We start from the raw sequence: 15,381 nt of genomic DNA, 5'->3' as shown, positions 1-15,381 counted from the left end.
ATTGACTCTTGAAAATTTCATTTTTATGTCGTTATCGGTCAAATTCTGATAAAGTGAATGTAAAATTTTACAAGTTTTGAAAAAAAAACGCACAAATATCCATTTGCAAATCGAGGAAAGCACGTGACACTATACATAATTAACCCCAAAATATACAATAATCTAACGGGGCGTTTGATATTTTATTGAGATAGAGATAAGGATAAATGGTTGGGATAAAGATAAAAATACGATAGTCGAGAATTATTATTCAATGTTTGATATGTGGGATATAGATAGAGATAAAATAATGTATTTTACTGTTTTAACCTTATTTAAACTACATAACGTTAATTTGAGGGATAAGATGGACTTTTCCATCCTATTAAAATCGTAGGAGCTTATCTCACCTCCTTATACCAGCCCCCTCTCGGCTATAGGATTCGAGGGATAAGAGGTTTATCCCATATGTGTCTCACTCTTCTATCTCCCAAACAAACACGGGATAACTTATCTCGTATTTTTTATCCCTATCCCACCTCATATATCCATTCTAACAAACAACAGTAAATGTCTAAAACTAAAACCGAGGAGAATTGATGAGTAGCAGTGGGCAGATAGCGATGAATGAATGAGTAAACCAATCATTGGTGACCTTTCTTTCGCGGGGTCCTTCCCATTTTCAAAACTGTTGGATTTCTGCGTCAAATCCCACTCTGCCCGTGATGCTCGTCGTATACACGCTCGCATCATCAAAACCCAGTTCGCTTCTCAAATATTTTTACAGAATAGGCTCATCGATGCCTATGGAAAGTGCGCTTCTTTGGATGATGCACGGAAGCTGTTCGATAAAATGCCTGACAGGAACACTTTCTCCTGGAACTCCATGATTACCACCTTCATGAACTCCGGATTTCCTGATGAGGCTGCGCGCTTGTTTTCTTCCATGCCTGTGCCTGACCAATGCTCCTGGAATTCGATCATTGCGGGTTTTGCTCAACATGATAGGTTTGAAGAAGCTTTGGGTTACTTTATCAGAATGCACAGGAAGGGCTTTGTCCTGAATGAGTATACATTTGGTAGTGGTCTTTGTGCTTGTTCAGGATTAAAGGACCTGAGAATGGGTTCTCAAATTCATGCTCTTATGTTCAAATCTCAGTTTTCATTGGATGTCTTTGTGAGTATGATGGAAAATGTTACATTGGCTGAACCTAAACAAGGCTTACAAATTCATGATTGTGTGGTGGAATGTGATAATTTTAGGGATGATCTCATATTAAGCAATGCTTTGGTTGATATGTATGCAAAATGTGGTAGAATTGATGAAGCCAGGTATATTTTCGATAGGATGCGAATGAGAAATGTGGTGTTGGTAAAGAGGAATGTGGTATCTTGGAATGCCCTTATTGCAGGATACATACAAAATGGTGAAAGTGAAGAGGCACTTGTCCTCTTCCGAATGCTAAAGAGGGAATCCATCTCTCCAACTCACTACACCTTTGGAAACATATTGAATGCCTGTGCAAATCTTGCTGATCTGCAGCTCGGTAGACAGGCACACACGGATCTTTTGAAGCAAGGGTATCAATCTCAACATGGTGATGTTTTTGTGGGGAACTCTCTCCTAGATATGTACATGAAATGTGGATCAGTTGAGGAAGCATGTCAAGTTTTTGAGAAGATGGTAGAAAAGAATATCGTGTCATGGAATGCGATGATAGTAGGATATTCTCAAAATGGTTACGGGATAGAGGCCATTGAATTATTTAAGGAAATGTTGGCATTTGGAGAAAAACCGGACAAAATTACTATGATTGGTGTTCTAAGTGGTTGTAGGCATGGAGGGCTAGTGGAAGAGGGGCGACATTATTTTATGTCAATGAGTGAGAAATATGGTTTAGTAGCATCAGAGGATCATTATACATGCATGGTTGATTTACTGGGTAGAGCAGGTTGTCTGGATGAGGCCAAAAAAATGATAGAGAGAATGCCTATACATATGAAGGGTGATGCAGTGATATGGGGGTCACTGGTTAGCGCCTGTAAAGTTCATAAGAACATGAGAGTAGGGGAGTATGCAGCAGAGAAGTTGTTAGAAATGAAGAGTAAGAAGTCGGGAGGATACGTTCTTATCTCAAATATGTATGCTGAGTTTGGTAGATGGGAGGATGTAGTAAGAGTAAGAAAAGTAATGAAAGAAAGAGGAGTTATAAAAGAAGGTGGTTGCAGCTGGATCGAGATACTAGGAAGTGTTCATGTATTCATGGTTAAAGATAAAACACATTCTCAAACCAATCAAATATATGTCTTTTTGAAAATGCTTACAAACCAGATGAAGAAGCTACATTCTCAATCTCATGATATGGAACTGCTTAACAATCCAGACTGACTAACCCTCTCTCACTGCTTATATTTGTCTTTCTTCCAAAACCTCAATTTAGATATTTGAAAGGGAAAAGTGGATTAAATCAAAAGAGTATTATTTACGTGGAAATGATAAAATATAATTTGTTGATTAGGAATGAAATAGAAGTCTTGTTTGTTTCCATCATGTAGATCTACTACTTATTAAATTACGGAACTACCAATTAAAGATTCACAATCTTTTATTTGTTTGCATTAATATATATCATCCCAATTTTGCTCTTGGACTTGCTGCCCTAATCCCTCTTGTTTTCTTTCAGGTATTTCTTTATCTTTTTATTTTTAAACCAAAGTAGAAGATCCAAAGTTTTCTTTAATATTTTTACTCAAATCTTTTTAGTTATCCCATCTTTCGGTTGTCACTAGCGTTTTCTCATTTTGTATCCGTTTTCATTCTACTTGAAGCTTCTTTTTTAAGAAGAAAAAAGTATTTTGTTTTTATTTATCTCACCATATGTCCGGACCGGATCGGGATGACGATGAGACAGGAATGAACTGAATCTCACCTCAAATGGAGAGGGAGTGATTGTGGCTTATTAGTAAAACCTGGATCCAATACATGATATTGGGTCAGAGTGTTACACCCTATCTCTTTGCTGCTTCATTAGAACATATATTTTTTTATATATATATTTTTCCTTTATCTTATAAGTTTTCAATGCATTCCCGTTGTTGTTTCCAAATGCTGAAATTATTGATGACTATTAACCACCTCAGATAGTTATTAAAAATATTAGTCTACCTTTACTTATTATTTGATAATTAAAATCTTAACTATTGTAGATGGTAAGTTAACATGTTTTAGTTTATCCTAATAATAGAAATTTTATCCACAAAAAAATTAACAAGATTGTTTAAAATTTAACAAAACTATTAATTTAACATCAAATTGATTGAGATTTCAACAATTTGAATAGATTATCAATATTTTAGATTGATTAAATGACAAATATTACTAAATAACAGATGCGGTCACAAATACGAACATTTTGATGAATAAATTGAGAATAGTGGAGGAGAGACCTACCTTTTGTGTGATTTTTTTTATTTTATGACCCAAAAAAGAAAATCATTAATTTAAACTTTTTAGCAAATAGAATAGAAAACAGCTAAAAAAAATTGCATGTGATTAACGTTTAAAATCTACAAAACCAAAAGCTGATGTGACAACTTATTTTTTTTTTATTATTATTATTATCAAAAGATTGAATTATATGAAGTTAGTTAATTCCATACTAAGAATATGGAGTCATCGGTCAAGAGTGAACCCCTTATCTGGTGGGTACTCTTCCTGGTAATTAGTTAATTTGTTAGGATTTGGACAAACAAGATTCAAGATTCAAGATTCAATATTCAATATTCATGATTCATGATTCATTCATAATGTTTTAGTTTAGGCAGAGACATAAGAAACTAAATGCTATATGTTTGTTTGTTTGTTGTTTTGAAGGGATAGTATGGTTAGTTCTAGTAGTAATGTTGGAAATAGAGCAGGAGGATGCACCTGCACCTGCACCAAACAGGATTTCCTCCCGGAAGAATCATTCCGGACCTGGCACAACTACTTCAATGCCTTGTCCAACACCATAACAAGGCTTAAAGACCGCCTTTTTGCTCGATCTCTCGACACCTTCGAGTTGCAGGTAATGCGTGCTCAGAGCGGTAATCAAATGAAGAAAAATCTCACTTGGTGGGATCTTATTTGGTTTGGTTTAGGAGCTGTTTTGGGGGCAGGTGTATTTGTCCTTACCGGTGAAGCTGCTAGGAATTATGCTGGCCCTGCAGTTCTCATTTCTTATTTGATATCCGGAATATCTGCATTGCTATCAGTCTTGTGCTACAGTGAATTTGCTGTTGAGTTACCCGTAGCCGGAGGGTCATTTGCCTACCTTAGAGTAGAGCTTGGTGATTTCATAGCTTATATAGCTGCTGGAAATATCCTGTTTGAGTACATTGTTTCTGGTGCTGGTGTGGCTCGCTCCTGGACTTCATATTTCGCCACACTTTGCAATCATAAACCCAACGATTTTCGCATATATGCTCCCGTTCTTGCTACAAACTACAACTATTTGGATCCAATTGCGGTTGCTGTGTCTATAGTTATTTGCATTGGTGCTTGCTGGAGCACAAAAGGGTCATCGAGATTCAATTCCATTGCTACAATAGTCCACCTAGTCGTCCTGTCTTTCATCGTTATTGCTGGTCTTACCAAGGCGAACACCGCAAATTATGCACCATTTGGTATCAGCGGAGTTCTGAAAGCTTCAGCTATGCTTTTCTTTGCTTATGTTGGATTTGATGGAGTAGCAACTTTAGGCGAGGAGGTCAAAAACCCTGGTCGAGATATACCAATAGGACTCATCGGTTCGATGTCTATTACCATAGTAATTTACTGTCTTCTTGCAGCAACACTCAATTTGATGCAACCTTATGCCCAAATTGATGTTGATGCACCTTTCACAATAGCATTTGAAGCTGTGGGGATGAACTGGGCAAAATATATTGTTGCCTTTGGTGCATTAAAAGGGATGACTACTGTTCTATTAGCTAACATCATCGGTCAGGCTCGATACTTCACCCACATCGGGCGATCCCACATGGCTCCTCCCATACTTGCTTCCATCAATGCCAAAACCGGGACACCAATCATTGCCACAGTTGTGATGACTCTTGCAAACTCCATTGTTGGTTTCTTCACAAGCCTTGATGTTTTGTCAAACCTTCTTTCCATATCCACCCTTTTCATCTTTTCACTCATAGCTCTAGCACTGTTAGTGAGACGATACTATGCTAGCGGTGAGACATCAGATTCCGATAGAAACAAGCTAGTGGGATTTCTGGTGGTGATTGTGGGATCCTCCATTGGTTCTGCTGTTTACTCAGCAGCTGGGAATGGGGGATGGATCGGTTATGCAGTTACAGTGCCAATATGGTTCTTATCTACACTTGGACTGCAGCTGACAATAAAGAAAGCAAAGAAGCCAAAACTATGGGGAGTACCAGCATTGCCATGGCTGCCATCTGCTTCCATATTTGTGAATGTGTTTATAATGGGATCCATTGATGTGGCATCATTCATTCGATTTGGAATCTGGACACTAGTGTTGCTATTCTATTATCTCTTTGTAGCACTGCATGCTTCATATGATGCAGCCAATGAGTTGAAGAGTCAAGCATCAAGTAGTACTACTACTGCAACAAACCTTGAAGCCGGGGTTACGACATGAAAATTTACTGAATTACAAGTTCAAACTTTTTGTTTTGTTTTGTTTTTTCTTCCTCATTAGTCATTAGCATTAACTCTCAGTTGAATGCAATGAAATTTGTAGCAGTAAGATAGCATCTGTAGGTTTTCTTGCTTACACTAGTTCCATTTCACAAATGTGCCTGTACATTCACAATTATTAGAGATATTTAGGTTTCTAGAGAAGGTCCACTGTTTATATGTTTTTATAGAATAATTTATTTTCTATCGCTTAAAAGTTAAAATAGTGTAATATTCTGATTTTCTACCGAGATGAACAATTGATTTTAGGCTTTTTCTAAAGGAGTCAATAATTTATCTCCCACACCACACTGGAATATGGCATATGCCATGACCTCCATCCACAACATAGATATATTAAAATAAACAAACTATTGAAAAGACAAATAATAGTTTATTTCTCGAATCATTTGATATCATCATTTACACAAATAATATACAGATATTTCCCAATTCAGTCTCTCCAGCACTGCACACAAAACTGAGAACATGGTAATAAAACCAAAACAATTTTTAGGTGAAAAATGGGGATTCAACTGTGAAACACTAATAACTAATCGAATTGAAAAACCTACCAAGGAACATAGTATTATGCTAAGAACTCACTTTACAACACGTAGCCAAAGCTATGTCTCTATTTTCAGGAGAGAAATGAGAGATGTACTATTGAATCTTTGCGCAAGTCCTCGAATCACAAGCACAGTTACATCTCTCAAATGCCTGGATTGGACCATCAATTCTACTTCATTCTCACTGTCCACTACAATCTTAAACCGATGTTGATCGTTTCGGAAAAGCTCAACCTGCAAAAACTCGATGCATTACCCTTTCTGTATATTTGAAAAACAAAGAGAAGCAAAATAAAATGGCACCTGAAAAAAATTGTGCAGTTTATGTGAATACTTTACAAAAGTCGTTTTTTATTGCAATTTGCAATCATGAAAATTCTTGAGGTATTTGCTAAAAAAAATCATTTTCATTAAAAAAAAAAAATTGGGAAGTAAAATCTACTTCACATCTCACTGAAAGAACCCCAAAAATGCAATTCCTAAAGAAGAATTTCTCATATAATTACATGTGAATGCTTGAAAGATGGTCGCAACTCAGAACTATCTGATTAGTTAATTAGAAAATGTCTCCCACAATTGGTTAAATAGACAGGATTGAACAGAAATATCCACAGTTAAGTAACTTACATGAAAGGGAGGAGCATAAGTTCCACGAATTTCAGTGGTAGGAAAAGAAGTCTTAGAACCAGGTTTTACAACCTTGATTCTTTTTCTATTCACTTCGAGGATTCTTCTCTCAAGGCTTGCTTCTCCAGGAATCTGCACCTTGCATTGATGAATTAATCCTTTTCTAACTTTTTGTGAATTGAATAGATAACTTGGAAATGTGGAGAGAGAGAGAGAGAGAGGACCTTTTTTGGAGCACGGTCTTTATCACATAATGCCTGTTTATAAAGAGTGATAACATGCAATGTTAATTTTCAAAGAACAAGACAAAACCACGACATGGAGAAGGTGATTAAAATAAAGACAGAAGATATTGTTTAAATATGAAATTTTCTATCCAGATGTGCACACAAACATACATGTATATTATATAATGTCACACATGCAAGATAAGAAAAGTGCCAACCCATTCAAGAAGTATCCACCAAAGTAGAAGGCACTTGAATAAACTTCATACCCAGTCATTTTGAGCGTTGATGTTCAATTTTTCATTACAGTTCCAATCAATCATTTCAGGTTTTCAGTGAAAAAAGAACGAGCACTTTAGCATGCATTTGACTCGCATCATAAAAGCTCCACCTCCTGTTCAAGACTCTCTCTCTCTCTCTCTCTTTTACCCATTCTATCTCTCTCAAAGCTTGTTGGCACACTCGATAAGGCTTACAAGTGTCCCTATACCTATTGGTCAGTTGTCCTAAGACTGTAAATGCAACCCCTCTTTCTCTTCATTTTTTCCCTCTCTCTCTCAATTCCTGCACCTTAAAGGATTCCAGGAGTTGATTGGCACAAAAAGAAAAATGGAAAAAAAAACAAACAAAATGAAAAAATAGAAGAGGAAGAAGAAACAAAGAACCAAAACTCAACATATATCAGTCAAAAACTATACACACCTCAAACTTTACAGATCCAAGTTCTAGCTTCTGTTTCACCTCTTTAAACACATCAGGCTCTGCAAGTTAATCATGTCAAAACACACAGAAAAGAATATTAGAGATTCAAGCATGATTTCACATAACCCTAGAAATATTCTTTATCTCCAAAGTGAAAGAAATAGAAGTGTGACAGAGCAAACTAACATAGGTATAAGTATGCAACAATGCCATTATTTCACTTTGCAGATGTTATTTTGGGAGAAAACTACTCATATTGAAAGATAAAGAGCTTGTATACAAGAATGAGGATAAGAAGTGGACAAATATACTAATCCCTATAATTACTCCTTTGATTCTTCCCTTACAACTAGATGTGTTCACATTTGTTCATACTATAACAGTGGAAAACTAAGGGAGTCCTTTAGCCATTGGCTGAACAGCAAGTTCCATTTCTTGTTCAATATATTGAGCCTCATTAGCGTTACAGCATTCACAACTCCTCCATTACTTTGCCAATATAATATGAGCTAGGATTTTTCAGCTAAACTCAGCTCAAATGTTTTGGTGATAATTTTAACAGCAAACTTGAAAAAACCTTTCATACCTACAAAAAAAAAAATCATGTATGACATCTACAGATATACTACAAGAAAACCCCTTGGGCTATCCCACCTATGAGTATGCCAAACGGCAATTGCAGCCAGAACAAAACCATACTCTTCGGGATGAGTTCAGGCAGAGTTCATGAAGTTTTAATATAGAATAACATCTAAATGCTTGATTCTTCCATTAGAGAAGTACAAGTACTGTTATCTTTTATTCCATTGAAAAGGTCAACCACACTGTGAGTAAACACATTCATATAAACATCACCTTTTACACAATCGACATGGAATATAAGACAAAGTACTGCTTCTACCATGCTAGAGATAATATAAACATTATTTTTGGGCCTTACCTGTAAGCTTAAACTTTTGGGGCAAATGGTTTCTTGACAGGGTACCAGAGCCTCTTAAATCAAGAGGTCAAGGGTTCAAATTCTGACAATACCATTTATTATTGAAATTTCAACACATGGTAAAGTGTTCTTATTTTATATACGCTCGGTAAATGGTTCCTTGACATAGCATACTATAAATTCAGGATTAGGAATAGGAATAGAAGCTGAAACAACCAAAATCAAGATTGCCTTGCACATCTAAAAGATGTTTATAAAACAAAGACGGAGTCAGGCAAGCCCAACTACAGCTCTAGCCACATTAAGACACTGCTATTAAATTATTCAAAATTAATAGTTTGTGGCCTAAGCGTGTAAAAGATATCCTTGCCCATCCAAAGTTTCTTTTGAAATTTTCTTTTACACCGGTATTACCATGCCCTCTCAGACATTGGCTTACTAGAGCATCCACATGTCATGATATTTTAAGAATCTATTAGTAGTCATGGATCTTAAAAAATCCTAGAAATTAATTATAAGAAAAAAAAAGTTTAGATCCAGTCAATGAACCACAGTTTTTCTGTGAATAACAATTTTTCAAATCAAATGAAATTAAACAGAAAAGACAAGTGATAAAAGAAAGTACCATAGGCATTCAACTTACCAATAGCAATTGGCTCTGTTGATGCAGACACAGGCTGCCCTTCAACACCATCCTCTCTTACAGGAGTATAAACTGCTACCAACCGGTACCCCACATCATCCACATTAGCTTCATACATCCTTCCTACTTCACCTGAAAGCCCAATCACCATTTGGAATTGATATTCAAAAAGATGGAAAAATATCATGTAGCAAAGTCTATAATCAGATGTAGTGTCAGAAAGTAAGATCATATGATTTATTATGTCTTATTTTTAGCAAAGATTGAGGTTTGCGAGAAATAAATTTCTGGCGTGCAAACGAACACTTCAAAAGATCTTCTAAGATACCTTGTATGGATATTAGATCAGGACTTCCAACCATTGATCTAAGCCATTGTATTCTACTTTTACCCTCCTTTCCTCCACTATAAATGCCTCGAACAGCATATAAGTTTGTGTGAAAACCCCGTCCCTCAATCTCCAGTTTATTTATTCTAGGAATCCCTGCAATTAAATAATAAAGGAACTAAATCATTCCCCATACAGAACTAACAGTGCTACATAGCATAAGGTATTCAGCAAACAAACATAGAAGAAATAAAGTTGACATAACAAAAAAAAAATGTGAAGACTATAAGAAGAATAGTACAGTTTAGAAAAAACCCAAAGTATCTAATTAACATGTCACGCAAATAATCCAAGAGAACCAAGCGTCCAAAACTACCAGTAGCAACAAAAAGGAAGACAATATAATTGGAAAAGTGTTCTTTTAGAACAATAATTCCAAGGTTATGGGGATTTGACATTGGTAATGTTATTCTTGAAGGTAAAAGAAATAGGGATGTAAAGGTTATTGATATAAAATTAAAAAGAAAATAACAATTGATAAGTGCAATAAAGAAATTTAAAACAAGCTTGCATAAACTTGAATGCTTATAGTTAACTAGGACATGGAGTAGCAAAAAGTTGTCAAGTGTAATGTCAAAATAAAAAATTCTAGAAGCAAGAGAGACAAACATATTATAGAATCTGTTAGATCAAATGTAGAATATTTCAAGTTAAAGTAAACAGATGAACAATTATTTTTAGCATCAGCAGTGCAAGATTAATTTCCATTGAGGAAAATGACAGTTTGCTAGTGTATTATAGAAGACCTGGAAATACAGCAGCAGTCTCAGCATATGCTGGCTCACTTGACCTTCCAAAGACATCAGTGACAATGCATTCACATCTCAAGCATCTGCCGATGTCCTCTAACCGAACCTTGTAAGAGCAGGAACGATATGAAGGTAAAGGCTCAAAGGAGTCTCTGTCCCCTATTACTGATGAACAGAACCTGAAGCATTATAGTGTTAAATATAATGGAATTGATAAGAACTTCCACAAAACATGATCAATTTCTATCTCATCATGTAAAGCCAAGCTTTCAAATGAAACCATCCATCTAATTATCCTGCATCTCATTTACCAATTACCCAAAGCCAATTAAACTAATTCAAATATAACTGGGGAGACTTCCCAAGAGAAGCATCAATAAGAACGAGAAGCTCTTCAAGTTTAGAAGATAACGGAAACATTTATTATTTTAAAACATTTAATTAAACCATGCCTTAAATTATTAAAAAAAAATCAAAATTCACCATTGATATTTGACATCCTTCTTGTACTTGCTCCAAACCAACTGTTGAGCTTCACTCTGGGGTATTACTTCAACCGCAGTGAGTATATCACCTTCTATTGCCTTTCCAGTAAGAGCGAGCATCTCCACTTTTGGAAGCTCTACAGCAAACCAAATGTCCAGAACAACATAAATAGTGACCCTTGCTTAGATTCACAATATGCCATAATTTTGAGAGTACAGTCAATAATTTTATAGTAATTCAGTTTTTATAGTGTGAGTCCCTAAATGGATCTAGAGAATGCAAAGTTTACATACGAAAGAACAGGGGAAGAATTGTAAAAGACAAAAATGATAAAAGAAAAAAAAAATTATCCACATTAAAACTGCGCTTAGTATAGGACAGTATAGTGATTAGCCCTTTAGAGATGACAACTAAAAGTCTTGTTGGTAAAAGTTCAATTCATCATCACAAATGAAGGTAACCAACTTAAAATATTTGTTCCCCTCTTGCAGACAATGTAGAGGGAACAATAAAACTCAAAAGAGAAAAATGAAGAAGCACTCAGGGAAAATGACTAAAACCATGCTCATGTCCTTTCCCACTTGCCTCCAATTAAAACAGATGTCAATTGCACCAAAAGTACATCATTGCTAAGAAATCAAAAGCATAGTGACAAGAAGACCACCAAGTCAAAAGTTTTGTGTTCATACTTTCAAAGCTTTAGCCTCTAACTAGCTGGACAATGAAAAGACACAAGGTGCCCAAAAGGATAAAAGGCAAGCTAAAACAGTGCACATGGAGAACTTAGTAGGATAAATGAATTTGATTGGTTTACAATAAAATAATTAGAAGAAACTAGCGCTTCAGCCCCAGCTATTTGGCCTAATTCAGTGCGCGAGAGCATCTAAAGTTGCCTTCAGATCAGAAAAAATAGTAAAAAAAAAAAACAGTTCTAGCAGCTGTAGAAGATAATCTTTATTTTTGGTACAGCTTCAACTTTCTTTTCTCCACAGAAAAAATCCATCTTTATCCCTTCGCTTCTTATATTCAATTAAGTTTCATGTAGAATATGCAGCTTCAGATCAGCGTGCATACAGAAGAACTCAAGTTGTGATCGTACAAACGTGTAAGTGCTGGCACTGTGTTCAACTCAACATAATGGGAATGGAAAAATCATGCTTTTGTCTTTCTCAGTTTGGCCCTTATACTTCAAGTTTTAACTAATTTGGATTTTTTTTAATACACAAAACACTGAAATTTATGCCTATAATGCCATTAGAATTACTAAAGTTTTTTAAAATGCATTATTGAGCCCCCTGAACTTTGCATAAATTGTTGACAGGGTCCTTGAACTTTGAAACTTTAGTGACTGAGTCCCTATATCCTCTCATAATTATCAATCTTAGTCAGATAGCAAAATCACCCTAAGTCCTTAACAGCAGTTTCGTTCTACCCATGCATACACTGTCAAGGACTTGATCAAACAAAATATAAGGTAACAAGGAAAAAAAAAACAAGGCTCTACATGGTACGCTACAACGGAATGATTTAATGAAATAAGTCATGTAGCTAATAATAGAATGTAAAATTCCTTTATTATGTATGGATATGTGCAAAAATTTAATCTAATGTAATCAGCATCATATGCTTATTTAATTATAAAAGTAGCATTTATGATTAAATAACATTTCATATTTTATTTTCTAGCTAATTATTTTAATTTAGATACAACACTTGTACAAAGAAAAGGGATTTATGTGGATATATTCTTAGCATGAACAATGAACATCTTACTATTATCAAAAAAATCATCTTATTGATGAAATTTTTCTATCAAACATTTGGAATAAACGTATGTCATCAATTTTTAAAATACATAAGTTGATCTTCCAATATTTTATTAAAATGATTTTTAAAATTAATGCATTGTACATCAACTGACCAAAAAAAATCAACATTTTTATATAATTGAACTATTTATTTTTTAAATTCTCATATTTCAAATTTATATCATTAGATATTATTATATTTAATAATTTAACTTAATAGTTTATTTTAATTTTCAAATGCTTGAAAAATGAAATTGCTTCACATTATATTCTATTATTCTCGTTAAAATATGTAAGTAATATTAACAATTAAATGTGCATTAGGATGTAATATTTATATTAATACATGAAATTATAAATAAATAAATAAAAGTTCTTTAATTGATAATATAAAAATGCAAGTTCTCAAAGTAAGATATGAAAATTTGCAGTAATAAACATGAAAAGGAATTGCCATAAATAGAGTTAGTATGTATATAAGTATAACATCCACGGCTATACAATTTTCTTTCCAATTTGATTTAAATATGGATGTGCTTCTCTTAAGGGGAAAATAACATTGATTGAAGCGTTTTTTAAGAAAAATCACATACCTGGAAGAACAATGTCCGTTGGATCAGACAATTTTAGTTCTCCAACAACTGAATCCAAACGAACTGGTGTGTACCTAAGATAAACATTTGAGCATGTACATCTAAATGGGTGAAATTTCTCAAGCTGCATTTTACAAACGGTAATATTAACTTGATAATCACGAGTCTAGAATAAGAACGTTAAACAAATAAAGATGAAACCAGAAGTTTGGATTAGAGGTCAAGGCATAAAAATGTTGGAGATTTCCATGGAAAGCTAGTTTAAATTGATTAAACATAATAGTCAAGAAGTTAGCACAGATACCCAAACAACAAGCGGCAATTGTAATCTGCGTCTGTGACTTCATAAATTTGAGAGTTTGCCCCATCAATAAGAACAATGGTCCCCTCAATAGCTTCTCTGTACCAGCTGAAGAGGCTCGATCCCTCGTACCCACCAAAATACTTGCCCTCTCCAGAATAAATTCCAGAAGACAACTCCTTAACTTGGACATTAGAAACCACTGGAAGAGCTGCAACATCATTTCATTTCATGCGTGTTAAAAGCAATATAGCTAAAAGTTTTTGTATTACTTGGTACAACTAAGGCCAATAATTAACTGACTGAAAATAAACGGAACAAATATAGTTTGTTGTATCAAGTGTGTCAAGCCTACAGATGTGGTAAGAAACAGTAAAATTACTAAAACATATGCACATCTCAACCTCATAAACTTCAAAACACTCAAATTATGAGCGCAAATTGGAGTTTAATGATATTTTAGCTAAGCCTGTTCAGAAGATAAGCCTTCTTGTCGAGCACTAAAAGAGCAATTCCAATTCACCAGACTCTCCTCTTTGAACAGTTTGCCCAAACTGTTCATGGAGGAGAGTCTGCTGCATTGGAATTACTCTGGAGAAGGGCCATCAGTCCCACATAGTCTTTCCCAGATTTTAGGTCAAGGCAATTGGACAACTTGGACTAATGGCTTTCCATTCAGGTAGAAGCAAACTTGCCATTACCATTACGGAAACACTAATATAGTAGTAGAAAAAATAAATAGTACCAAATTACCTGGGCTCACAGGAGAGTTGGAAAATGCTACTAATGGCTTTCCGCAGTTTCCATCTGAACGTAAGGGCAGCCAATATAATGCCAGATAGGAACCCACATCTTCAAGTGATGGAGAATATGTGCTGCCATTGGAACACATTTCTCAGCAACTCAAAGTTTAAAATGTAACAACTATTTCAAAATCTCTTCTACCGGAACTTACAATGTTTTATTGCATTTGACAATAGCATCACTGGAATTACATGTATCCATCAGTGTAGCTCCAGTTAGTTTATTCTTAGTTCTATACCAAATATACTCCCCATCGCCTTCCCGTCCACCGAAGTATGTTTTTTGTGGTATCACTTCCTCGTTTTCACAACAACTTGGAATAACAAGTTCCAATCCCACAGGATCCGCTACTCAAAAATATTAAATTTCAGTAGGAAGTGAACGTGAATAGAAAAGTAGTCTTATAGAACAAACATGCTACAAAACAATATCAATTTTTGAAACATTGAAATATGAATGAGATTCATTTGCTTCAAGCACAAAATAAATAGCAGAGGGAACTATTATCAAAACTAAATAAGATCAATGATAAATTAATATGGATCAAAATTGTTCAGGACTCAAGTAAGAGGAATTAAAAGAGCATCTTCCAAGCAAAAATCTGCACTGAAAAAAAAAATGATAAAAAAACAATAATAAAAAAACCCTTAAATGCTAACTTCAAGCAAATTACAAATGGACATGTATGAAATTTTGCCAATAAACATCATCTTACCTTTTGCAATCATAGTCATAGGTGTGCTACATAGCAAACACACTTACCATCAATTTCATGCACCATAGATTATTAGTCTATTTACTAAAAACTTTGGGACAATTAATTCAACGAAACGGTCAGGGAGGTTATTTACTGGAGATCTTGGAGTAATCTATTCT

At 34.8% G+C, this 15,381-nt stretch overlaps 3 protein-coding genes across 8 annotated transcripts in view; 2 read left to right on the top strand and 1 right to left on the bottom strand.

The window, feature by feature from the left end:
* The first annotated feature begins 541 nt into the window (after nt 1-541).
* On the top strand, nt 542-2,587 carry LOC136200438 (pentatricopeptide repeat-containing protein At2g13600-like). The gene has a single exon (XM_065990817.1). It carries the CDS (start codon nt 611-613, stop codon nt 2,366-2,368), a length of 1,758 nt encoding a protein of 585 aa, XP_065846889.1. The 5' UTR covers nt 542-610; the 3' UTR covers nt 2,369-2,587.
* Nucleotides 2,588-3,661: 1,074 nt separating this feature from the next.
* On the top strand, nt 3,662-5,830 carry LOC136200427 (cationic amino acid transporter 1-like). The gene has a single exon (XM_065990812.1). The coding sequence runs from the start codon at nt 3,861-3,863 to the stop codon at nt 5,628-5,630; it is 1,770 nt and encodes a 589-aa protein (XP_065846884.1). The 5' UTR covers nt 3,662-3,860; the 3' UTR covers nt 5,631-5,830.
* Nucleotides 5,831-6,042: 212 nt separating this feature from the next.
* Nucleotides 6,043-15,381, bottom strand: part of LOC136236100 (187-kDa microtubule-associated protein AIR9) — a 28,069-nt gene continuing 18,730 nt past the window's right edge. For all 6 annotated transcript variants that reach the window (XM_065990788.1, XM_066026201.1, XM_065990798.1 and 3 more), the window contains 12 exons: nt 14,657-14,852; nt 14,455-14,576; nt 13,705-13,912; nt 13,401-13,474; nt 10,997-11,135; nt 10,511-10,692; nt 9,705-9,860; nt 9,377-9,508; nt 7,794-7,852; nt 7,089-7,121; nt 6,865-6,996; nt 6,043-6,471 (listed from right to left, as the gene is read on the bottom strand). In XM_065990788.1, the coding sequence (XP_065846860.1) occupies nt 6,295-6,471; nt 6,865-6,996; nt 7,089-7,121; nt 7,794-7,852; nt 9,377-9,508; nt 9,705-9,860; nt 10,511-10,692; nt 10,997-11,135; nt 13,401-13,474; nt 13,705-13,912; nt 14,455-14,576; nt 14,657-14,852 (1,610 nt within the window). In that variant the 3' untranslated portion in view covers nt 6,043-6,294. The remainder of the gene's footprint in view (nt 6,472-6,864; nt 6,997-7,088; nt 7,122-7,793; nt 7,853-9,376; nt 9,509-9,704; nt 9,861-10,510; nt 10,693-10,996; nt 11,136-13,400; nt 13,475-13,704; nt 13,913-14,454; nt 14,577-14,656; nt 14,853-15,381) is intronic.

This window comes from Euphorbia lathyris, chromosome 1, assembly GCF_963576675.1.
Source record: "Euphorbia lathyris chromosome 1, ddEupLath1.1, whole genome shotgun sequence".
NCBI lineage: Eukaryota > Viridiplantae > Streptophyta > Magnoliopsida > Malpighiales > Euphorbiaceae > Euphorbia > Euphorbia lathyris.
This window is presented reverse-complemented; position numbering and strand designations above follow the sequence as displayed.

Coding starts and splice junctions, on each gene's coding strand:
- LOC136200427 (XM_065990812.1), top strand. CDS start 3,861: ATGGTTAGTTCTAGTAGTAATGTTGGAAATAGAGCAGGAGGATGCACC.
- LOC136200438 (XM_065990817.1), top strand. CDS start 611: ATGAGTAAACCAATCATTGGTGACCTTTCTTTCGCGGGGTCCTTCCCA.